The 25,057-nt window shown below is 41.6% G+C and overlaps 1 protein-coding gene across 2 annotated transcripts in view; it reads right to left on the bottom strand.

Moving 5' to 3' along the window:
• The window catches only part of Slc38a1 (solute carrier family 38 member 1), a 62,787-nt gene extending 39,030 nt beyond the window's left edge, over positions 1–23,757 (bottom strand). Inside the window, exons 1-3 of one of the 2 annotated variants that reach the window (XM_047548537.1) lie at positions 23,187–23,757; positions 10,657–10,771; positions 7,583–7,798 (exon numbers count right to left, since the gene is read on the bottom strand). In XM_047548537.1, the coding sequence (XP_047404493.1) occupies positions 7,583–7,704 (122 nt within the window). In that variant the 5' untranslated portion in view covers positions 7,705–7,798; positions 10,657–10,771; positions 23,187–23,757. Of the gene's footprint in view, positions 1–7,582; positions 7,799–10,656; positions 10,772–21,635; positions 22,057–23,186 lie in introns of those variants that run through there. The other variant, XM_047548538.1, reaches the window with a different exon arrangement.
• Between the last annotated feature and the right edge of the window lie 1,300 nt (positions 23,758–25,057).

A 25,057-nucleotide genomic window follows, 5' to 3' on the forward strand; every position in this document is an offset into this window, starting at 1 on the left:
GTAACAGGTGCTCTCTTGAGATGAAATGAAACACAACTCTAAGTTAAAACAGCTATACATTTTGAGTCATTTTCATAATAAATTACAACACTATATACAATGTAAGTTAATTATTTACATAGATTTTCCTGTAAGTGGAAAATTAGAAAATGTCAAGGCTACTATAAACCTGGAATTTTAAAGAATACTAGAGACAAGTTTCCTTCTGAGTTCATACTTTAGGAGTACAAGAGTTACCAAATAGGAATTCATTCCCTCTACCTTGCAGAAAAGAAAAACTATTTCATGAATGGAGATTCCTCAGGAAACTTTACCAACATTTGACCCAGTTATCCCACTCCTTTGTCTATACCCAAAGGACTTAAAATCAGCATACTATACTTACAGTCCACATCAATGTTTATAGCAGCTCAATTCACAAGAGGTAAGCTATGGAACCAACCTACATGCCCTTCAATAGATGAATGGATAAAGAAAATGTGGTACATATACACAATGGAATATTACTAGACATGAAGAAGAATGAAATTATGGCATTTACTGGTAAACAAATGGAACTGGAGACTATCATGCTAAGTGAAATAAGTCAATCCCAAAAAACAAAGGCCAGATGTTCTCTCTGATATGTGGATGCTAACACACAATAAGGCAGGGGGTGAAGAACAGAAGTACTCTGGATTAGACAAAGGGGAATGAAGGGAAGCCGGGGATGGGAATAGGAAAGACAGCACAAGGCATTGGACATAACTTTCCTATGTTCATATATGAATACATGACCAGTGAAACTCCAGATCACATACAATCACAAGAACGGGAAGTTATACTCCATGTAGGTATAATAGGTCAAAATGCATTCTACTGTCATGTATAACTAAAAGGAACAAATAAAAAAATTTTAAAAAGAATACTGTTTCACCATCAAACTTTCCTTTAGAACCTGCCATATGCAAGTCACGGGAGGACGCGATGGGGGTGATCTGGAGCTATGTAATAAGTGATGCAGACACTGTATAATCTAATGCCTATAGCATTCAAAAAATTAAGGCAGGGAAGGGAGGCTGCATGGTCCCCTCTTAGAAGTAAAACTAGGGCTTTGAGAAAGCATGTGGAATTCAGAACTTGAGTTCAAATCCTTACCAGGTTTGGGGGTCTGGGCATGCTACCCTAATTTGCTCATCTGTGAAACGAGAATAACATGATGACCCTGCCTCACAGTGCTATTGGGAGAATTAAATGAGAGTGCATGTATAAACATGGGTCCAGCACCTGGCCCAGAGTGAGGGCAACAGGTGGTAGTCACCCCCCTCCACAGCGGGGCAGGGGCCCAAGGTGGCTGTGAGTAAAATACATACACATATATAGTAGTAAGAATTTAAAATGCTCAAAGAACCATCCAGTACAGTCTATACATTCAGGGTTAACATCAAAACTTGATGGCCTAAATTGCTAATTTTTAAAAATTCTCTAGTAAAAAAAATGATTTTGTCAAAGGAGGCAAACTATTTCATGTCTTCTCAAGACATGTTAAGGCTGCTTTTTGGCTCTTCTAGGTGTGGAAATTCCATTATCTGGTCATGTCTAGAACTGATCACAGTGAATTGTTCATTAATAGGTTTTAAACCACCTAAACTGAAAGAAGCATGTATTTTTAAACCGTGTATTATATTTCCATACACTTTTTGAGTCATGTTATATTTCACTATAAAGCATTTTAAAAAAATGAACCATATGCTACATTGATGTTGATTCTATTTATCTACCTCCTCATCTTTAATCCAAGGGATCTGGTTCTCCCTGGCATTACTTCTCCAAATTTGTATTATTTTGCCAGAATAAACCAAAGACTAGAAAAATATATACTACAAACTCACTTGAAGCCATTGTGTGGTATGAACTGTACAATCTGCAAACCCAGCCAGTCACTGTGAAGACCACAGTGAAAATCTGGTCTCCAGACACAGGAGTTCAAGCTCTGGTTGAAATAAGACCATAGCAGCTAACACCTTTATAGGAACGTTGGATTGGGCAAAATGAAGATAAGGAATCCAGATAAGGAAAAGCCACTATTGAGTGGGGTTAGCCAAAGGAAACTTAAAGGCATAAACCTGAGAAATAGGATTGCTTGTTTTCAGCAAGACAATGACATTATGAATGCAGAATCATTGAAGATCAACTCCGTTAGCTGTGTAGCATTGCTGCTAAGGACTGGTTTGTCCCTTCCTTTGCCCTTAACATTCTAAATCTTTTCACAAGAATTGAGATTTACAGATCTGGCTGCAGCGGGGCAGGGACAAGCAGCCTTCCCTTCCACACAAGCAGCCCAAAGAAGTGTGGGTTCTGGACTTTCCAAAACGAAACTGACTCATATTTAAGTCATGTTGTTCAATAAAGACTGTATGTAATCAGGCTAATCTGAATGACCAGAACTCAAGTCTACCAAATCTTTACTCACAAAGTTCCCCATTTGCCTTTCTTGTGGAGGGAACTTATTTTCCAAAGAGAATTTCCATTGAATTTCCATTGAGAATTTCAAATGAAGGTAAAAGCCAGAGCATTTTTTTTTTTTTTTTTTTTTCCAAATAAGCCAATCAATGGACCACTGTGGCAGATCTCAGTACCAGGCCTGGCAAACACTTCTCGGAGTTGGTGGCAGAGGACTGGTGGGCAGAGAAGAAAGGAATGTGGGCTCCCTGACATGGGGGAGAGGGAATTCAACAGGGTCAAACATTGTACAACTAGAGGAGATGAAGTCTGAGGTCCCTGCCTGGCAGCCAGCTACTTCCTGTAGAACTGCAGAAGGAGCTTCATGATACTGATTTACAGAGCTGTTCTAAGGTGCAACCATTCAGAAGTACGTTAAAGCCTGTTGTTTGCTGAGTGCCTCCTCAACTCTGCTTCCTTTGGTTCACCTTCTGCAGTAAGACTTAAAAGTTTTTCCCAAAAATCTCCACTGGCTTCCCCACTGAATAAGTGTCAAATTCCTCACCATGCTATTTCAAGTGCTGCTTAATTTGATTTTGCCTCAGTGTTCAGATCTTAGCTTTCCCTGCAATCTGAGAGTATCTGTGCAAGAGTGGGTGGAGAGCTGGGACAAGACAGGGCATTCCCAGGACAGAGGATTGAGAAAAAAGGCAGCAGTAGGAATCTCTCTCCCCAGAGAGGCCCTCAGTCCTTCCAGTCAATCCCTTCCTATAAGTCAAAACCTTTAGCTATCACAATTCTCTCTACACTCTGGTTTGAACTGAGTTTTCTGACTCCAATCTACCTACTGCTTTATTCATCCTGAATCCACAGTGGTTGCATAGTGCACCCTGTGCCTTACAGCTCCTTCTGGTATGTAATCTACCCACACATTAGCAATTCCCAGGAATGCTCCAAAACTGAGTGTGCACCTTCTACTTAGGAATTAGGGGATAGCTTAGGCTGTAGGAAAATATAGCTAAATAAGAATGCCTTATTCTTTTTGTGGTGTTTCAACTTTTTAGTTTTTTATAATTGTACCGGGGATCGAACCCAGGGCCTCTGTGCATGTTATATCCCTGCCTTTTTTCAATTTTACTTTGGAATATAGTCTTGCTAAGTTGCCCAGGCTGGTCTTGAACTTGTGATTCTCCTGCCTCAGGCCCCCAAGTAGCTGGAATTTTAGAAAGATTTAAAGCTTTTAAACCTTTGCTTTGTGTTCCTATAAACTTAAAAAAAAAAAAATGGATAAAACCAAGCTTTTTTGTAATGGAAAATTCCATTCAAAATAACTAGGTCAAGCAGCTTATCACAAGTTTCTGTTATCTTACCATTTTAAAAACACAATTGCTTGTTAAAAAGCACTGACCTCACAATGAAATTTACTTAAAATTTCTTTTTATTATCATAAAATGGGCCACAGGAGAAGGTGTCTTTGACATGTGATCTTAGGATGATGAAAGTATTGTTAAAAAAGAGTTTGCACTGGGTCACTCTGTTCTCATAAAGAATTTGATCGACCATTAGGTAGTCAATTGCTCTGTGAAAAAACAAAACAAAACCCTACAATGGGTAACTTGGTGACTCCTAAAAGAAAAAAAAAAACTTTAGAAGGATGCAGGTAGTGAGAAGAGAAGCAAGCAACATAAAAGCACTTACTTAAAACTAAAAATAAATCAACCACAACAATCCAGTTAAGGATGGGTTGTACAATGAAAAGATAATCTTCCTGTTTTAATCTCCATCACTCAGGTTCTTACTAGATTATAGTGCTTCATTTGAAGATTCATAACACAAAACAGAGTTGAGTGGCTGAGCTTAAATGACCTTTCCTCAAGCAAGGAAAATGGGATCAGAAAAATGAAAAGAAAGAATTAACCAAACAGCAAAGGCATTCAAAGAGAAGACTGAGAGGCAGTTAAGCCTTGGTTGGTGAATAAACCCCACTAAACATGGGCGAAAAGTGACCTTGATTGTAACAGGAAGGATAGAAGCAAGGGAAGAATTTTCTGACATGAAAACTGAATATGGAAAGATGTTATGGAATCTTATTTCTTTAAGTATACAAAATATCTTAGAAGAAAAGAAGAGATAACTTGCAAGGGTCCTCTCCAGTAATTGGGGGGGGAATTATTACATGAACTCCAAAATATATATAAGAACCAAAAAAAGATTGATTCAGGGTGTGATAACAAGAGTTACCTCAAGTTCTTTTAAGAACAAATCTAAATGAAAGACTTTGTTAAATAACACCTGATTCAAAACAACAATGACGATACACAGAAATGAGAACACTAGCAGATAAGTATGGAAATATGTGAAGATTTTTCTGGATACACTTAGGATAATCTACAAATATTTCAACAAATTTAAGAGCAACAACCAGCAGTCATCCATAACCTAAAGCAATATTGTTGCTCTTTGGGGTGGAGAAGAAAGGAGTCCTTGCCAAAGAAAGAGGGTTGCAGTTTTATTGATACAGACTTTTCTCATAACTAAGAGGCTTACTATTGCCAGACACAGTGCCAAGTACTTTAGGTGGATTTTCTCATCTATTTTCATTAATTACATGTGGTTGGTACTGTTTTCATGCTATTTTAGAGAAATTAAATAACTTGACCGAAGTTACATTGCTAATTACTAAAACTGTTGTGCCAGAATTCGAACCTAAGCAGGTTGATTACAGAGCCTAAGTTCTTCACCTAAAATAGAACTGCATTATACATTCCCCAACAATCCCATTATTCCTGTCTTACAGGGATAGGTCTGAGCTCAGAGCATAAAATCACATAGATCTATGATAGAGCCAGGATTCCATACAGGTCTAAATCCACAATCATCTACTTCAACGTCCCCCTCCCTACTGCCCAATTTAACAAGTAATTATTTGGAATGTCCACCCTGTGCCTAGTATAATGATCAGTACAAGGAAGGAAAGATGACTAGGACAGTTCCCTCTCAAAAGGATCACATCTCGAGGGAACCTAAAGATTGCCACTCAAAAGTAGAGTCCTTAGGCCAGCAATATGAGAATCACCTGGGAGCTCACCACAAATCGTGATCTCAGGTCGCAAACAAGTCCTACTGAATCAGAGTCTGCACTTTAACGAGGTTTCTAAATGTTTTAGGTGCACATCGAACTGTCTACGGCACTGGTCTAGTAGACATTTTGAAAGATGTGTTATTACAGGTAGAGATTTCAAGGATTATAACCCCAAAATTAGAGCATGAAATAAAAAAAAAAAAAAAAAAACATTGAACTGGCATAAGTTTAGGTATTTTAATGTTCAAATGGCTTTCCTCTGTTTTTCATTTTTTTTTTTTCAGTACTGGGGAATCAAACCCAGGGCCTTGTGTATGCCAGACAAACACTCTAACTTTGCTCTACATCCTGGCCTTTATCCTCAGACAGGATCTAAGTTGCCCAGACTGGCTTTGAATTTGTGATCCTCCTGCCTCAGCCTCCTGAGTCGTGGGGATTACAGGTGTGTGCCACCCCACTGGGCTTCTACATTATTATTATTAATATTATTATTATTATTATTATTATTATTATTATTATTATTATTTTGGTACCAGGGATTGAACCCCAGGGTGCTTGACCACTGAGTCACATGTCCAACCCTGTTTTATTTTTTTATTTTGAGACAGGTCTCACTAACTTGCTCAGGGCCTCTCTAAGTTGCTAAGGCTGGTCTTGAACTTGCCACCCTCTTGCCTCAGTCTCCCAAACCACTGGGATTACAGGTGTGTGCCACCACACACAGCTCTACTCAATTTTTAACTAAACTTTAAAAATAATTCTTATTGTATCTTGGTAGGGAGTTTGCAGTCACAGTCATTAGCTAGATGTCAGGTAATCTGAGTTCAGCATTGTTTTCAACATTTTCTCTAGCTTCTTAAAAAGAGGCACTATTCCCTGGAAGTTCACTATTTGGGGAGGGGTGGTTTTCTTAGGTTCATATAATCGGGCCTACCTTCTTCCCACAAATTCGAGAAAGCTACAAGAGGAGTGAAAGGTATTCAGGTGCAGCTTTTGCAGAAACCATGTATTACTAGAATATGACAGCAATAGGCCAGGTCACCCAATGGGGGCCTTAAAATTGGCAGGGATTTTTTTTGTTTGTTCGTTTATGTTTGTTTACATTTATTAGCTTCATATTAGCATATTGTTTTCAATTTAGTTATCTTAGAGCCAGAAATTAAATAAGATTTGTGAACATGTCAGTGAAGGAGGGGAAAGAAAGGGAATGCATCAGAATGCTCTGGAAACAGTGGAACCAAATTCCATAAAACAAGTGGTCAACACTCCACAACTCCCTCTGAACCAGCTCACAGGCCTAGTCATAGTCTATGGGGAAGTGAGCTCATCTGGGCAAGGGGCCCAAGTCTGGGATGAGGATGGGTGTTTTTTCCACCTACTGCAAGTGGAAATCACCTAAAAAATATAACCGTTTGAGTAAGTAAAACTTAAAAAAATCAAGTTCAGATTCTAAACAGAATGTTATAAATGACTCTCGCTTTAAGGCCCTCAAGGCTACCCTGCTATGAGAATGAAGCTTTGTTATAAAACCAAAATGTCCCACTTGTCACTGTTAAGTGGAGGTCAGCAGTGCATACAGAAGACTCCAGGAGTACAGGGCACAAAAATGGCATGGAACCGTTAAAGCCTAGCTTTTCAACCAACACCCAAGTGCAATCAGAGGCAGAGGGTAGAGCAGAGAGACATAGATCTAGACAGCCCTGTATTGACCATTTCTTGTTTAAAATGTGTACCAATGAATGTAGTACACACTCAGATATGGGATGAAGTGAAATTCCAATAGTCTGTCTAATTCATAAGCACAGAGCTTTTGAAAGTTTGGGTTGGTTGGGGTCCAATGTATTTATACATTTTTATTAGACTCAATTGAAAGATTTGAAAAGATGAATAAATTACTTTCCTATTTGCTTCATCTGCTATTGCAGACTATGCCCAACAGATGTCACATCAGAAATTCAAATTTCATCTTCAAATGGAGCATAACTTTAGTAATGAATAATTCAAACAATAACAAAACCAGAATAATTTTTAGAGCCATTTCTTTCATTGGATCGAAAATATTAGTGGAAAAATACTCACCTATTTATTTGACCATTTTCTACTTCGGTGAAATCATTGGAATCATTGCTAATGTTATCATCCTCGGGCACTGTCATGTTTTGCAACTCAGTTAATTCGAGTCCACTTTTGAAATGCATCATGTTTAGAAGTTATTTGTAGTCAAAATAATTGGTCCAAATGTCTCGTTTTGAGTGTATTTAGAAGCAGATAGCAGCAAATATAGGTGTGGTACCCCTAAAATACAGCAAAATTAAACATATTTAATCATGTGAAAAACACCACTGATTAAAATTGAACTGTTACAAGTAAACAGTTAATTTACTAATAATGCAACTTTTATATTTTGCTAGTAGAATGCATTAAGGTAAATCTTTGTACATCAAATCATAGAAGCCTACCTCTAAGGTTTATGCCTTTCATAAATTTCCCTTCATTTTTGACTGTAAAGTAAGTCATATTCCATAATCTTTATGTTCACCTTTACAGGAATGCCATGTCAGCTCCAGGCAATATAGATACTCTTATGAAACCATGTGTTTAAAATGAAACCGATTCAGTTATTTTAATGTGACAGATCACAGGGCACACAATATAGCTGGGGTACAGGCTGCACAGGCACAGAGCACTCTTGATGTAGCGGTTCCAGTTTAATAAAAATGCAAATCCTCAGTAAGTGGCATCACCAGAGATCGACAACCCAACCTGGTGGCCAACCAAGCAAAAGACAGATATTGTTTTGAAATTTAGCAAATAGTTTATCCCTCAACTGCAAGAGATTAAATCAATCTCTTCAACGAAATCTCTCCAATGTCAGGGAATTAAGGAATTAAAAACTCATACTCAGGGGATTTTGGTTAGTCCACCTGCTACTCTATTTCCTCATCAGAAATGAAAGACTATCAGAACTCACATTTTCTCCTACATGGATGATTGTGTCTTAAATCTCTGAGAGGTCACCAATGGAATATCAAGGAGAGGAAGAAAGAGTTTGGGGAGCACTGTACCACAACTCAAAAAGAAGGTGGCCAGAGAGGTGAATGCCAATATATGCAAGGGAGCCTCACTGGGATCCTCATGAGATGATGGGGACCATGGAATGAGGCAGAATGTCAGCATGAATTTTTTTACATATATACTTCCAATGGCAAACACCCTCAAACAACAAAGTATTTTGTCTGATCCTGAATTCCATAAGATGACTCTAACTTAGTTAAGAGTCAGAACTTTATCATGCCCATGCAGGCATCCTAGTATATCCCAGCAAGCATTTTACTCATTGATAATATTTTAAGGACCCATAGAAAGTAACCTAGGATGATACTTTTCAGACATTTCCTTCTTCTCTTTCTATATCCAGGTGCCATATATTCCTTTTCCTTTACACAGTCTCATATCTAGAATGACTTCCCTGGTTTCAGGGTCCTTTAAACATCCACAACATACTTTCTAATACCTCAGGTTGCAGGAAACTCTACCTTCTGCAGGGCGGGCCTCTCCTGGGAGTCAGGAAGTCAGGACAGAGAAATCTGAGCCCTGCTGCCCCTGGCCTGAGGATGACTGATATGGCGACCATACTAGCCCAGCTCTAGTGCCTTCACAAGCAGCAGTGGTTCTCACAGACTTCAGTCAGCAAAAGCTGAAATTCTTTAAACCCCACTCTCACCTCTTGGCCCCCTTGATGAAAGCTGTCCTGAAAGGCTAGCCCAGGTCATTTCTACACAGACTCTGCTTGCATGACTACCTCAAAGGTCACTGAAGTGATGCTACAGGTCTGACAGAAAGCTAATGCAGGTTGGAGAAGATCTGGGTTAAGGAGTCTTTCCTCCCTCTACAATCTGGAAGGAAGTAGGGCACAAGACAAGGATTTTCTGAGGTGAAGAGAGGTTGATTAATAATAGATTTGCAGCCTACTGTTTGAATTTAAGCTTTCTTTTTCTTCCTTCCCAGTACTGGGGGTTGAACCCAGGGGCACTACACCACTGAGATACATTCTGGTCCCTTTGTGTTTTATTTTGAGACAGGGTCTCACTGAATTACCAGAGTTGGCCGTGAACTTGTGATACTCCTGCGTTAGGCTCCTGAATAACTGAGATTACAAGTATGTGCCACTGTGCCCAGCTTTGAATTTAAACTTTCATATCAAATATGTGTGTGTGTGTGTGTGTAGTATATAAACAACACACATCTAATTAATTATTTAAAGAAATGGTCAAAAGACAAAAAACATAGCCAATAAAATCAGGTCAATATTAGAAAAATGTCAGTACAGGCTAATCATATGGAATATATTTTTATTGCTATAAAATAACCTGTATGATCTAACTTGTTCTGGAAAATGAAAACTAGAAAATGAAGAGAAAAACAAAGTTAGTGACACCTATCACCAAGTCTGAGGCTGCACTTGGGAAACACCATCCATTCAATGTATCATGTATTTATTGCATGCTAAGTGATGCAATGGTTCAAAAAATTTGGAAAGTGTCATATTCAGGGCACTGGAGAAGCTTTGTGGAAAAGTTACTTTGGACCGAGCATTGAAAAAAATGTTTTCTAACTCAGAGTAATACAGGCTCACTGAAGACTCTTTAGAAAAATATCATTAAAAAAAAAAAATCCTCCCCACTAAAAATGGGTCAGTTAGATTTTGATACATTTCCTTCCCTCCTCTACTTCCCCCCTTTTTTCTCCTTCTCTTTCTCCATCTCTACAACACCCCACCTTTTATTTATTTATTTTTATTTGTTAATGTTTTTTGGCATCAGGGATTGAACCCTGGGGTATTTAACCACTGAGTCACATCCCCAACACTTTTTTATTTTTTATTTTGGGATGGGATCTTGCTAAGTTGCTTAAGGCCTGACTTAGTTGTTGAGGCTGGCTTTGAACTCGTGATCCTCCTGCCTCAGCCTCCCAAGGAGTTGGAATTACAGGCATATGCCCCTGCACCTCCCTCCCTCCACCTTTTAAATTTAACATAGGGATTTTGGATTGTTATTTTTTAAAAATATTAGTTCTTTATTAATAAATAAATGGGTCTTTGTAAATAATGGTTTTGCAAATGGAATAACACAAGTAAAAAGAAAAAAAGTCACCTGTTATCTCAGCAAGCAGAGATGACCACTATATTTGTACTGCTGTATGGACTTCCAGGGTTCCTCTATGCACATAGATATGCTGCCTGGCACACTGGAGACACTCAGTAAGTATCTGTTAAATGAAAGAATGAGTATAAATAAAAAATATGAACATATTAACAAAGATGGAAATCATGCCAATCATTAAGCTTTTAAAATATGTATGTATTTTTTTCACTTAACAAGGTATCATTTTCTATCCTGAGTTCTGTCAGTAAACCAAGTCTACCCTATTACTGCATATGCCTGGTTAACTGCTTGACTGTGCTAGAAATGGACATCTGATCCACCATCGCTGGACAGACCAGCGAGAGAAGATTGACAGGTGGAGATGGGGCCTGAACTGAGACGAGACGTTTTCAACCCACAGAGGCAGGAAGCGCTGGTCAATTTAAGAAACAAAGAATTACATTTTCACTGAAAGATAAGAAACAATCATCAAACTATACAATTAATTAAAAGACATGCTGGGGTCATCATCTAAAGATCTTGAGGTCAACCTAACCATAATTACTATGTCTCAACATTTATAATAGGTTACAAAGTACAATTCACTCAGCACAGAACACTTCTGATCCTTACCACAATCTTGTAAGGTACTTAAGGTAAGCATTATTATCCTGGGTACAGTTACTGGTACACTTTGCAACGGCACTAATGTAAAACACATAAATTTACTCTTTACTCTGCAAGATATTATGTATCAAAGGAGAGAACAAAAACAAACTTGTCTTGCTTTAAGTCACTTAAAGCCTGTTTAAGCAAGCAGGCCATCCCATATAAAAGGACAGTCTGCCACAAAACATTTTGCATGACAGAGATCAAACTACACGGCAGAACAAAGACTATGTGCAGAAAGGTTTCAGAGACATACACACACACACACACACACACACACACACACACACACACACTTACACATATGCACGGGTGCATGAAGGAAGGAAAACAGCCAGGAAGGTAGAAAAGGAGGAAAAACAAATAGGGTCTGGAAAAGTCTTTCTAAAAAGATGGGACTTGAACTGTGTGTAAAGACAGTTAAGATTAGACTGGGGGTGAAGACATTACTTACACTGGAAACAGGACTAATATACTAAATGCTAATACTGTGTGGTGGGATGGACAACTCAGTTGTTTCCACCTCTTTCTAGTTCAGTTCTGCAACATATAGGAAGTTGTAAACTCCATTTCCTTCACTCCCTTACAGCCAGGGTTCTAGCCATGATTAGATCTCGCCATCAGAGTGGTGGTGGTGGTGGTGGGTGAAGGCATCCATTTCTCTGGCACAACTCTAGCAGGTATTGCAGGTGGCACTGGAGCCAACAGCTTGGGCTGCGATTCCTGATTGTCAGATCTGGCTGCAGTGAATGTGTTCTTGGAGCCTGCGGTGGCAAGAGTGGCTTCCTGGTTTTCTGACTTCCTGATGCAGGCACAATTAGCAGTTCACCTTAGCCAGCCAGCTGAATGGTGCAGTTATGGTAATTATTCCTAGACCCAGCCTAGAGCCTCCTCTACCTGCAATTTTATAGGTTCTTAATTCCCTGTACTAAATCCCTTTGGTTCATCATAGAAAAATCTCAGCTAAATGCAACTAAACCCTGACAGATATTCTTAATTTTATCCTTCTATTTATTTATTTATTTACTTACTTATTTTTTTGGTGCTGGGGATCGGAACCCAGGGTCTTATACTAAGCACATACTTTACCCCTGAACTACACTCCCAAACCCTCTTTTAAGATGTATATGGAAAATTTTAAATATATATAAAAGTAGAACAGTATAATGAACTACCATTTACCAATTGCAGTCTTGCTGCATTTTTATCCCCATCCACCATCACCTGGAATTTTTCAGCATTTATCTTTAAAAGGTAAGTTTGTCTTTTTCAACAATACCACCATATTACTATCAAACCTAAAAATAACAAGCTGGGTGCAGTGGCACATGCCTGTAAGCCCAGTGGCTTGGGAGGCTGAGGCAGGAGGATTGAGAGTTCAGTCAGCCTCATCAACCTAGCGAGGCCCCAAGCAACTCAGTTTCTAAATAAAATATTTAAAAAGGGTTGAGATGTGACTCAGTGGTAAAATGCCCCTGGGTTCAATCCCTGGTATCAAAAAAAAAAAAAAAAAAAACCCTAAAAAATAATAATAATTCCTTAATATCACTACATATCTAACTATATAGACTAAATTTTAATCTATTTTATGAGTCATTATTGTTTTTTATGAAGAACAAATACCAGCATACCTCTCCTGGCTCAACTCCCAAGAATCAACTTTGATAGCTTGGCCAATGGTTTTGAGAAAGTGTTAATAGACACTTCTCCAGAGAAGACATATGAATGACCCAGGGTGTATGAAAAGTACTCAGCAGTCACTAATCAGGGAAATGCAAATCAAAACCACAAGGAGCTATTACTTCCTACCTGTTAGGAGGCTATCATCAAAAACTTGAGAGATAATCAGTATGGGCAAGGTGTGGAAAAAAGGAAATCTGTGCATATTGTTGGTGGAAACATAAATTGAGGTTCCTAAAGAAATTAAAAATAAAACTACCGTATGAACCAGCAATCCTTTTACTGGGCATGTACCCAAAGGAAATGAAATCACCACCACTTAAAGATATCTGCACTCACATGTTCATTACAGCATTACTCACAAGAGGGAAGATATGGAAAAAACCCAGTGTTCACTGATGGATGAATGGATAAAGAAACTGTGACACACACACACACACACACACACACACACACACAAGAATGTTCCAGTCTTAAGAAAGAGACCCTACAATTTGCCACAAATGGATTAACCTGGAGTACATTATGCTAAGTGAAATAAGCCAAGGACAGAAAGAAAAATACTGCATGATCTTACATGTGGAAGGTTAAAAAAAAAAAAAAAAAAAAAAAAGGCTGAGTACACATACCAGAGAATTAAACAATGGATACAGGAGGGGATGGGGAATGAGAAAATGATGTAGGCCTAAGGATATAAAGTTGCAGATAGGTAAGAAGAATAAGTCTAGAGACCTAATGTACAACACGAGAATGAAAGTTATATTGTATTATATTGGGGATTTTTGTTAAAAGTAGATTTTAGGTCTTTTTGTCACAAAAAAAAAAAGAAAGAAAGAAAGAAAGGAAGGAAGGAAGGAAGGAAGGAAGGAAGGAAGGAAGGAAGGAAGGAAATATTATGTGGTTTATCTGAAATATATACAATTAAAAAACAAAAAGGAGAAAGAGTCTTAAGCATAAAGTCCAAAATGGCCCTCTTCTTCCTGGCCATCTCTTCCCATAACTGACTGAGCTTGTTCATACATGTTCCTTAGATGTCTGCACTTAGATGATAATGACATGGAGATAGACTTATGTGCTAATATGGATCTATATTTCAAAAAGCCTCAGACAGGATAAACAGGCCAACTGCCATGCCAGGTTTTCTTACTTTTAGCTAGATTATATTGGCCTGATGTGATAATCCTAGGTTCTCATTGGCAATTTCACATATTTTAGGTAATATAAATGGGAAGTAAAATAACATATTAAAGTTTATGATCAAAACTTACTAAATGTTATACTTGAGATCTGGACATTGCACTGTGTATAATCTGTACCTCAATTAAAAGTTTAAAGTTGTTAGTCAAAATCTTTGAAAACTTGGGAGGTAAGGAATAATAAAAATGGCCTTTAGGGGTGCCAGTGATCTCAGAAGTGTTTTATCTCTTCTTGCCTAAGGCTCTAGGCTTGAGCAGTGCTGGCTCTCTCTGGCTTCCCTGGTCTCTGTCCTTCATTCTCAGAGCTCTTATCTGCAAAGTAACCTTGTCCAGAACCTTGAACTACACCCCCCTCTTTACTGCCAACAGCCTCTGAACTCCTTGCTCTGCTTTTCATTGGTCCCCTGAACTCATGCTTGACTGGTATACTCTGGCGCCACCATTGAGGATCTGTGTGAGTTTGAGCAAGTAGGTTAACTTCTCTTTGCCTCAGATTCCTCAACTGTAAAATGGAGACAAAGTATGACCCCTCTCGTACAAACACAGAGATTCCATGATTTAGAACCTGGGCAGTACTTGCTTTTGTGACTATGTTCCCTAGTCTTGTGATCTGATCTAGGCAAGTGGCTTCTCTCAGTCCTCACTCTCTTTGAATCCTGACCTCTCCCAACCTGCTCCTCACTGCATCCTTCCTGGCTACATCTTAGCCTCCTCTGTCAACTCCCTTCCTCCTCCCACTCTTAGAGTAGGGGTAGTTCTTTGACCCTCCTCTCTTCCTGCTTCACATTCCAAACTCTTTCCTTTTTAGAACTTCAGGATCCCACAAGGGCATCTTCAGATATTTTTTTCCATTTTATACAACTAGGATTCCTTTGCCTTATGATATAGGATCTCCCTCTTAAATACTCCTTGAGAAGGATCATGCCACTTAACATGTCATGTGCTTGTTTTCATCTGTAACATGAGAGGGCAGGAGAGAGAGATGATCTCTCAGATTTCTTCCTGCTCAGAAAAAATTTCCATAAATTCTTTACCTTCTCCAGCTGCTTGCTGAAGCCTACATGCAAAAAAGTGAACACACCTCCTGACCTCACATGCCTCACATGCTTTTCTATTTCTGTTTAAGATAATGTACATCTTGTCACCCAGACTTGAAACCTGGCTAACACTTTAATACAACCTCCTATCTTATCAGTCACCAAGTCCTGCCAACTTTCCTTCATCCTTCCCCCATCTCTTCCTCCCTTTCCTTGGCCCTGTCTCTCTCCTCCATTCCACCTCCCGATCCTGTGCCCTTTCCCATCTATAGAAGATGAGTCTTCCTGAAAATGAGTGTCTTGCACATTTTCCTTCCCAACTTGCCATACTTCACTGTTCCACACATTTGCAGCATGAAGTCTCATTGCAGGAACCTAGAATTCAAAGCCCAAACTGCTCATAACTCTTTCTTCCACTTTCCTTCCCACTACATCCTGTTAGAACCTTGCATTCCTGCAATGAATCTGCTCCCATGCACCTTTCTGCTTTCCTCGCACCATCCTCCTGGTCCTGAACACATCTCCCCACCTTCCCATCAAGCCTGTGCTGACTAAACAATGACATTTCTTTCAAAGCCTAGCTTGTTTGCTTTGTCTAACAATGTCCAGTCAAGTCCTTCTGTTTACTCTTACTGCTCCATCATTTTTTTCACCAAAAACCAATCCATGGTTCATTATTTACTTAGGAAACCTTACAACACTGCTGTGTACATTACACACTGGCTTACAGCAAGGGTTGCCATATATTTTAATAATTGTTTTATTTACCATTTCAACTCCTTGGGAACAAGGACCACAGTTCTCATGGATCCCCAGCACAAGGCAATAATAGACATGAAGGATTAAATTTTAAAAGAAAGTTATGATCATCTGCCTGCAGACAATATATTCAGCAATTCTCACAAACACAATTTCTGCAGGAAAACAAAACAAAAATGAGAACAACATGGATAGCCCCACCTCATCATTTTCGATAAGTCTGTCCTTAATTTCCTTTATATTTGGTCTGGGCATGTATGTGGGTTTAAGGTGAAAATAGACTTAAAACTGTAAAGTACTTTATAAATGTAAAGTCTACTTCAATAACATCCAGGCCACTGTACCTGGAATGTTTAGGAATTGTTGGCATGATTTCTGAGTCCAGAGAGAGTTGTGCTAAAGCTGGGGTTCTCAACCGAGGACAACTTTGCCCACTGGCAGATATTTGGCAATGTCTAGAGGCCTGTTTAGGTGTCACAAGTGAGGGGCTGCTGTAGGCATCCAATAGAAGGAATTCAGGAATGCTGCTAAATATCCATAACGAAGAGTCATCTGGCCCAAAATGTCAGTGGCAGTGCTGAGGTGAGTAACCAGATGTTAAAGGAAGTTCACTGGGAGTGAGCACTGACCATTTCTGCAAGGGGCCTGGAGAGGGGCCACTAACTTCCTGGAACAGACTGCCAATGGTGTCCATCTTGTCCGGTGTCCCAACACCTGCTCTTACTGCTCCATAATTCCTTTTCTGTTCAGGTTCCCAAAGGATCTCTTAAATATCTGTTATGAATATGACCATCCTATGATGTCAGGAATTAACCTATCCATATTGAGATGTTTTGGAACTACTCTGATTTCAAGAGAGAAAATAATGATAAACTCCAGAAACTAAGTCAACCCGTGACTTTGAATGTAGGAAAACAGACCATATATTACATTAAAAAATCAATAACATTTGAAGCTTCATTTAAACAGTGAGCATATTAGTCTGTGTACTAACAAAATTAAAAGCCTTTCTCATTAACTGAAAATGGATTTAAATAATTACTAAAAACTTATGGAGTAGAAAATAACTTGGAATATTTTAGCCTTTGAGAAAAAATTTTTTTGTATCTATGTGTTTTGATCCTGATGATACTTCTGATCAAGACTGCTCTTGAACTAAAAACAATGAATAGGAGTTTTGATGGTTAGTTTTTAAGCCCTCGCTAAGCTATGACACTTAACTCCTAACACAATAGTCTAGGAAAAATAGAAAGATTGAGAAATTCAAAGTACTATGAAGTGATATATATAAGGAGAATCATTTCTAAAAAGAAACCTTTAAAAATATACCTGTATTTGAAAAGAGAAAAAAGTAACAAAAGACACTTTATAATTCAAAACCAAGTGATGGAAGTGTTTGAATAATTCTTTCTTCTCTCTAGGTCTCTGGAAAGTTGGATTAACTGATGATGCTGTCTCAAAAATCTCCCCCAGTTCTAAAGTTCTCTGATTATATAGACTCTTCCTGAATGGTTCACTTTTAAAAATAAGAGGATGAACCTGTGGATACATCTTTTGAATGGCTGACTTAGGAGATAAGTAGTCCTCAGTTCTGAAGCAATGTAGGAATCACCTGGGAGTTAGAAAAAATATATATATTATAGTGATTAGGGGGCACCAAATACCCACGGTTTCTGACTTAATGAGTTTAGGATGAGATCCAAACATGGGTATTTTAAATGCCTTCTAGGGGATCCAAATGTGCAGCCAGTCTTAAGATCTACAGATGTAAACCAGATATGGCAGCACATGCTTGTAATCTAAGCGACTCAGGAGACTAAGGCAGGAGGATACTGAGTTCAAAGTCAGTCACAGAAACTTAGGCCCTAAACAATTTATCAAGACCCTGCCTCAAAATTAAAAAAATAAATAAATAAAAAGGGCTGGGAAAGTGGCTCAGTGGCTAAGTGTCTCTGGGTTCAATCCCCAGTACCAAAACCAAACAAACAAACAAAACAAAACAAACAAAAGAACAGCCTACAGATTTATATTAAAAGTTAAAAACAAATTTAGCCAGTGCCTGGGCAGGCAAGATAAATGAGTAAAGCTAACTGAACATAAGAACTGAAGAACACATGTCCCATCTCTTTCCCCACAACTAGCAGTAACAAAGAGCCAGATCTTTTAATTTTCTTTTTTCAAAAAGTGCCAGAAATTCAGGTATTAAGTAAAATTCTGATTTTTTCAATGTTGGCAACTAACTCCAATTAAAAAAAAAAAAAAGTGTAGGTCACACAAAATATGTCCACAGGCTTAATTTGGTCCTAAACCACCAGTTTGCAACCTAAACAAACATCAGTTCAGTAAATTGAACTCCACCTTTTCTCCCCTCTGCCCTTTCTCTTCCACCCAGAGCCTCTTCCTTCTGTAGCCTGGCCACAGCCTATTCCTTTCCTTCTCCTTTCCATTGTCTCCTTCTTTTCCAATCCTCTTCATCATGCCTAAGAGATGGAAACTGAGATCCACACATTAAATCTTCATGTGCCCTGGCTGTATTACTGGACAGGCTACGCCTGGGAAAATTCAGGTTATAAATTGTAACCTGAGGCTGTGGCTCCATGAGGTCAACAACTGGGTGGCTTGGTGAAATCAAGGGGAAAAGTTAGTCAAGCTCATAATTTCACATTACTAAGACTTCATCAAGCAACCCATCGGAGGTCCTCATTGAATTTCTGATTTTGTTTTGTTTGTTTTAAATACAAACCACTGCATATCAGTGGTTCCTTCCTTCCTTCCTTCCTTCATTCCTTCCTTCCTTCCTTCCTTCCTTCCTTTTCTTCTGTTTTAACTTGTGTTTGGGCTTTACTCCATGTGAAATTTGAATTTCTGGAGATGGAGTCTGGGCATTGGTTAGGTTTTTACAAGACCCCAGGTGAGTCTGAAGTGGAGCCAGGCCTGAGGATCACTAATATCTAAAACTCTTCCCCAAACCTGCAGATTAGCAGTGTCCTTGACCTCCAGATGACTATCACCTTGAATAGTTCTTTTAACTTTTTCAAGAATTTTTCTCAGCTCAGATCTCATTACATCTTCACAGTTCTGTGAGGTAGGCAGCTCAGATACTGTTCTTACCTCTGGGCAGATGAGAAGGTAAGGTATAAAAATGTTGAATGAATTGCCCAAGGCTGCACAGCTAGTTATAGGCAAAGACACACTGTAACCTCACTGGACACAGTCTCTTGACTGCAAGCCCAGTGCTAGTTCCCCTAAACCACGTTGCCACTCTGCCTTCCGAGTCTTTGAGCTCCCCTACCATTGGTAACTAATCCTGAAACACAAATTAACCCTAGAAAGCCAATGAGTATGAGATCAAATTTCAGAAATAAGTGTAATAATGGTTTTAAAGACTCAAGTTAGGGTCGTTGTACCAAGACGTCTTTTTCTGAAGTCCACCACGCAGTTTGGAATGTGCTTACTTCTATGCACATACTTCCTCCATTCCCACCCCACCTGTCACAGGTACACACTCTCCCAGAGACTGAAAATCTTCAGATAGTTTCCATTAGGATATTATTTTCAGATAAGTATTTTTAAAAGATTAAACAGTCAGAATAGTAAAGATAAGGGGAACTTCACTGATCAACTTTCCCCCTGAAAGATTACGAAATTGAAGTCCTTTTTAATTTAATATAAATAAAGTGGCAACACCATGCCAAACATATCACATCTATTATCTTAATTAAATCCTCAGGATAACTCAGTAAGATGGGTATGACCACTACCACCATCATCATCATTCCAATTTGACAACTGAAAAACACTGAAACTTTGAGATGCTAAGGTCCTGGGGCTAGTAAGTTGAGACCTAGTGTGACCGTAATGCACCACCTGGGGTGACAGTAATGCAAATAGTAAAGGACCAACACATCCTTAAGGAAAAGGTCAATGAGGTTATCAACAAACACTTCTTCCAAAAGGTGGAAGAATGGCATCTGGCTAGACTGCCCAAATGATGACTTCAGTGGGCATTCCAGTCTGGAATCCACATAGCTACTGAGGCAGAAAAGTGACAGGAAGAGTGTAGTGTGAAACTGAACCTGGGGAAAGGGAACCCCAGGGGAAGAAAGGGAAAGGGGAGAAGTCAGATCATAAGGGTCTTGCCTACCTCCAGAAGGAATTTAGATTTTATTTGTAGGCCACTGGAGGTTTTTAGAAGCAAGTTCTTTAAAAGAACATAAACTGAGTTTTAGAAATACAAATCTCATAGGAGCATCCAGATTGAATTATAGGAGCAGTTTAGCATGGAGGAGTTCCACTGGAAAGTTCTTCCACCTCCCTTGTTGGCTGCTTCTCCAAACCATGCCTAAAGCTTGCATCTTACTCCCTCCACCACTGGATTCTTCAAGGCACCTCCGTTCTGTTTTGTGATTCTTACAGTCCAAAATCTACTTGAATTGCTGTGTCTGGGTCAGATGACAGGGACCTACACTTGGGCAGTGAGAATGGAGACAAGAGGACAGGTTTGAGAGGCATTTGCTAGGGCTTAGCCACAGCTCAACAGTAGGGAGGGTTGGTGAAGGGAAAAAAGCAAAGTAAAACAACATGCAGTGGCATACACCTGTAATCCCAGCCACTCAGGAGGTTGAAGCAGGAAGATTGCAAGTTGGAGCAGTCCCAGAAATTTGGCGTGACCTTGTCTTAAAAAAAAAAAAAAAAAAAAAGGCTGGGGATGCAGTGGTAGAGTGTCCCTGGGTTCAATTCCCAGGACTGTGTTAAGAGACAGAGAAGAAAAAGAAAAAGAAAGAAAAACAGTACAGAAAACAAACAAAAACCCCCCAATGTTTGAAACTTAGGAGTAGGGAACAGATAATGGGATATGGAAAGGAAGGGATGATTAACAATATCATAAAGAGGTGGATAAGATGGCCTGACCAAGGTCTTAATCCAACCAGTATTTATTAAGCAACTACTGTGTGCTAGACATTAGGTGAACAAAGAGCAAGATAGGTTTTTGCCCTCCAGCATCACCCAGAGGGAGGAAGAGAATAGGACAGGTGTGCATGTATACATGCAACACAATATGTTTAAAGAATAAAAAACATTTATTGATCTCATCTGCAGAATTACAATACAGTCAAAGCAGAGTGTAATAAGGAAGTACTTGCTGTTCCTTTGGCTGTTCCTTTCCCTAATAATTCAATCAGCTGATCCTTTCTCATTCTGGTCTCAGGACAAATGTCACCTCCCCATATACCTGGGCCCTCCTAGAGAGTCACTCTATCTCAAGACCTGTTTCTTCATTGCCTTAAATATCCAACATGTATCTATACATATAGTCCATTTCCTCCATGAGTATGGAAGCTTCACAGAAGCAGAAATTTCTTGTTAGATGCTACCAGCCACATAGTGAGCCCTCGGGAGAAAACATATATGCATAATATATTGCATACAGTACCTGAGGGTGAGGGGAGATGAGAAAACCTCATCAAGATTAAGACCTCAAACCAAACTAGGCGGGTTTCCAGTAGCTTACAACAACATACTGAGAACTTAAGTGACTCTTAAGAGCAAAGTCATTTTGAGGCAGGGGTTGAAACAAAATCCAGGGGGCCCACACCAGATCAGTGTCTGCACTTGATTGTCTTGCATAGATTATGGGAGTACCCACCCGGTGTGAGATATTTGACAATGAGGCCAGCCAGCTGCCGGGCTCAGGTTTTATTTCCGTTGTCCTTCTGACGTCAGAAAAAGCACGAGTTGCTGCACAGTTTCTTCTATCAAGGTGACAAATTACAGCCTCGCTAGGCCCCGCATTCTGCAAACCCTACACTTAATGCCCCCCTCCCCTTACATTAAAAAATGTAAAAACCCATTACAGAGATGTCAAAACCCCCTGCAAATGCAAATGAATACAGTTTCCCAGCGGCCGGTCTTTTCCACTCTTACTACGCACATCACCGTAGATTCGTCTGAGAAAGTACGCTATCCGGGGGCAGTTAGGTTTCCACCGAAGAAACAGGCTTGTAAAAACTCCAGATCCGCGCCGCAGAGCGAGACACAAAGGACTCGAATTGTTAGCACCACCTTCCCCAGCCGAAGGCAGCCTGTGAAAGGCACTGGGAACGGCGTGACGCGGTTACCGCGAAATTTCTTTTGCCGCCATATGCACTTGTGCTTTCTGTGGCTACAGTTCAGAAGAAACCCAGGGCCGGGAGATTCGGCAGCGAAGCGGTGCCCAGGCAGCGCGGTAGCCTGCGGGGTCCCAGTAGGTGCTAATGGCCCCGGCGCCCAGGGAAACGGATTATTTGGGGGAGACAAGGGCGGGGCGCACACAAGATCGAAGGCGCCTTTTCCATCTGACGCGAAGCCTGAGAGTTTAACGGCCTTTTGTGGCAACGTTTAGGGACCCGAGAAAGGTGACCCGGGTGGGGGAGGAGGTGAGCCTGGAGGGGCATGCATTCCGCGCGGGCCCGGCTCAAGCGGTGGCCTTTTGTTCGCTGGCTCCAGCGGATCCGGGTCTCGGAAAAGAACTACCTCTTTTGCCCCCTCTCCATTTTGGAAAGAACCTCTTCAAGGCGGGAAAAGACAGTGAGTCACTGCCAGCATCCTTTTGATAGTTTCCCCCGCATCTTCCTACTCGTCCTCATTAGAGACCCGCAAAGCGCGAAGGAGGGGCGACCAACGTGCTCCTGTTTACTCTGCTCCGCGGCTGGGCTCCCAAACCAGCGGCCAGTACCCAGACCCAGTCAGCCGCACGCTGCACCCTTGGGGACAGCACTAGCTCTTCTCTGGGCCCTACGGACTCGGGAAATAACCCCCAAAAGGGGATGCATACACTTCTCGGGTACTCCGTCGCGCCCTCACATCGCCTGCTCTCTCCTTCCAGACCTGCGTGGTCACTGACCCTAATGAAATGTAACCAGACCTAGTGCCACACTCTGCCACCATAGAAACCGATCAAAAAAGTAAGCCACGGCCCATTCAAAGGTGAAACCCGGGACCCTTGCGCTTCCTCGCATTGCCGCACTTCGGGGGAGAACAGGGAACCGGGACTTTTCCTTTCCGAAAAGCAAAATCCGAAGGCATCAGGCGCAGCCGCGCTCTCCCTCTTCCCAGCTTGGGGGAATTCTGCGTTACTGCCTCCTCTCGCGGCTAAAACATCCCTTCGCTCCCCACCGCCGCTCCCCAGCCCTCCCGGGAGTGAAAATAATCACCTTACCTCGGGAAATAAAGGGAAAGGTGGCAAAAGGCGACGTCAAAGTGTCCGCCCTTCCGGATATTCCCAACAGCTGTTTGATGTCCTTTGTGTCAAGGTCTGGCTCCCTGGGCCAGGAAAAAAGGTGGTACTAAATCAGCGAGGGTTGGGCTGGGAAGCTTGGCGTGGCAGATTTCCGAGGAAGGTGAAGGGCGGAGGTTCCCGGCGACCTTCAGGCGCAATGGCGTGGCTGCCCCAGGCCGCGTTCTTTTGGCTCTCTTCCTTTTGGCTGATTGCATCAGAATCTCCCCCTACCACCAACCGTCACCCACAGCCTTATCGCCAGCCTCTCACTCACATCGACACGCTCTGGCGTTCAGGGTCCGGAGCCTTAGTCATTTCCTACTGGGAGGCGCGTCGTCCTTCTGCATTCAGGGCTTATGATGTTTTAACTGGGAAAGTCAGGCCATTCCTCCACCGTCTCCTCCCCTTCTGCGCGCCCGCTGTTTAACCAAAGCTGCGTGTCACTAAGCGGTGCTTGTCACATGGTGTCATTGCTGGCGGCCGCGCCTTTCTGCCTTCCTCTCGCAGCTCTGACGATGCAGCGACCGAGGCTGGCTGCGACTGAGCATCGGGGGAAGGGGTGAGGGAGGGTGCGAGTGAGGGGCTCACTGACGAAGGCTAGAAGAGTGGCGGCTCCGCGCTGCCAGGGCACCTGCCCGCGCCCCTGCCCGCGCCCTCCTGGGGCCCGGCAGCGTGCTCAAAACTCGGTTGCAGTAGTGGTTGGAGAATGGGAACCCTTGGGGCTGGAAGTGAAGTGGCCAACTGGGCATCGGCGGAGAAAAGGAGGGCTGGGCGCTTGGGGCGGAGGGCTACATTTTGGGGTACGACAGAATCCAGCCAGGGCCTAAGGAGCGAGGGGAGTTGCATTGTGGGAAGGACGCAGCCTGAGGATGGCCGCGGGAGTGACTGGCGGGAAGGCTGCCCGGAAAGCCGTTGGCAGCGCCCGGAGCTCCGGGCAGGGATGGAGCCGTGTGTTGGTTCCAAGGATGACCGATAGACGGCCCGGGTTGGCGGGAAGGAGACCGAAGTGGTTGGGGGAGCTGGGCGCGCAGAATCTTTGGAAATCCTTTGTCCCTAGTCCGCAGCGAGAGGCTCCTTCCCCCTTCCGGATCCTGCACCCGTAGACCTCGACTGCCCTCCATGAAGTCTACGCTGTGCAGCTGTGTTTTGGGGACTGGGTGTGAAGCGCACCAAAGGATTTGCTTGGCTGGGAGCGCGCACCTGCCTAGGCGCAGAGGCCAGAGTAGGGTCTGGCGGAGCCCCTGGACCCCAAGCAATTCCGAAGACCCGCCCGGCGCCTCTGAGCGCCAAATTCGGGGGTGGGTTGGGGGCAGTGGGAGCGGGGCAGGGGCGACCGAGATCGTTCCCCTTTCTTCTGCTTTCTCTTTGTTTCAGGCACAGCCCCTTTTAACTGACTGGGCACTTCTTGCGGAGGGGACGTGTCTCCTTAAAATGGCGACAGGAAATCCCACCTGCGCGTCAGCCAATTAGACTGTCGTTCTAGCGCGAATTTGCAGGGAGGAAACTCGAGCTTTTTAATGACAGGGATGGTTCAGTCTTCGTGTTTCATCAAAACAGGAAAGGGAAGGTGAATCATAATTCAGAAATTAATCTACCTGGAATCGTTCAAGCGGGAAGACTGAGTAGTCACTGTGGCAGGGGCTGTCGCTTTTTACTCTCCCTGGAAAAGTGAGATGACACCCAGATTTTAAGTTTCTTATTATTGACTAAAATTTTCATTCCCTTCGAATGGTAGTCGTTGGTCTTGGTTATTTCAACGGGCTTCCTGAGAACACTGTTTAGCAGGCATGTTCTGGATTATACCTGAGAAA

Source organism: Sciurus carolinensis, chromosome 4 (genome assembly GCF_902686445.1).
Source record: "Sciurus carolinensis chromosome 4, mSciCar1.2, whole genome shotgun sequence".
Classification (NCBI taxonomy): Eukaryota; Metazoa; Chordata; class Mammalia; order Rodentia; family Sciuridae; genus Sciurus; species Sciurus carolinensis.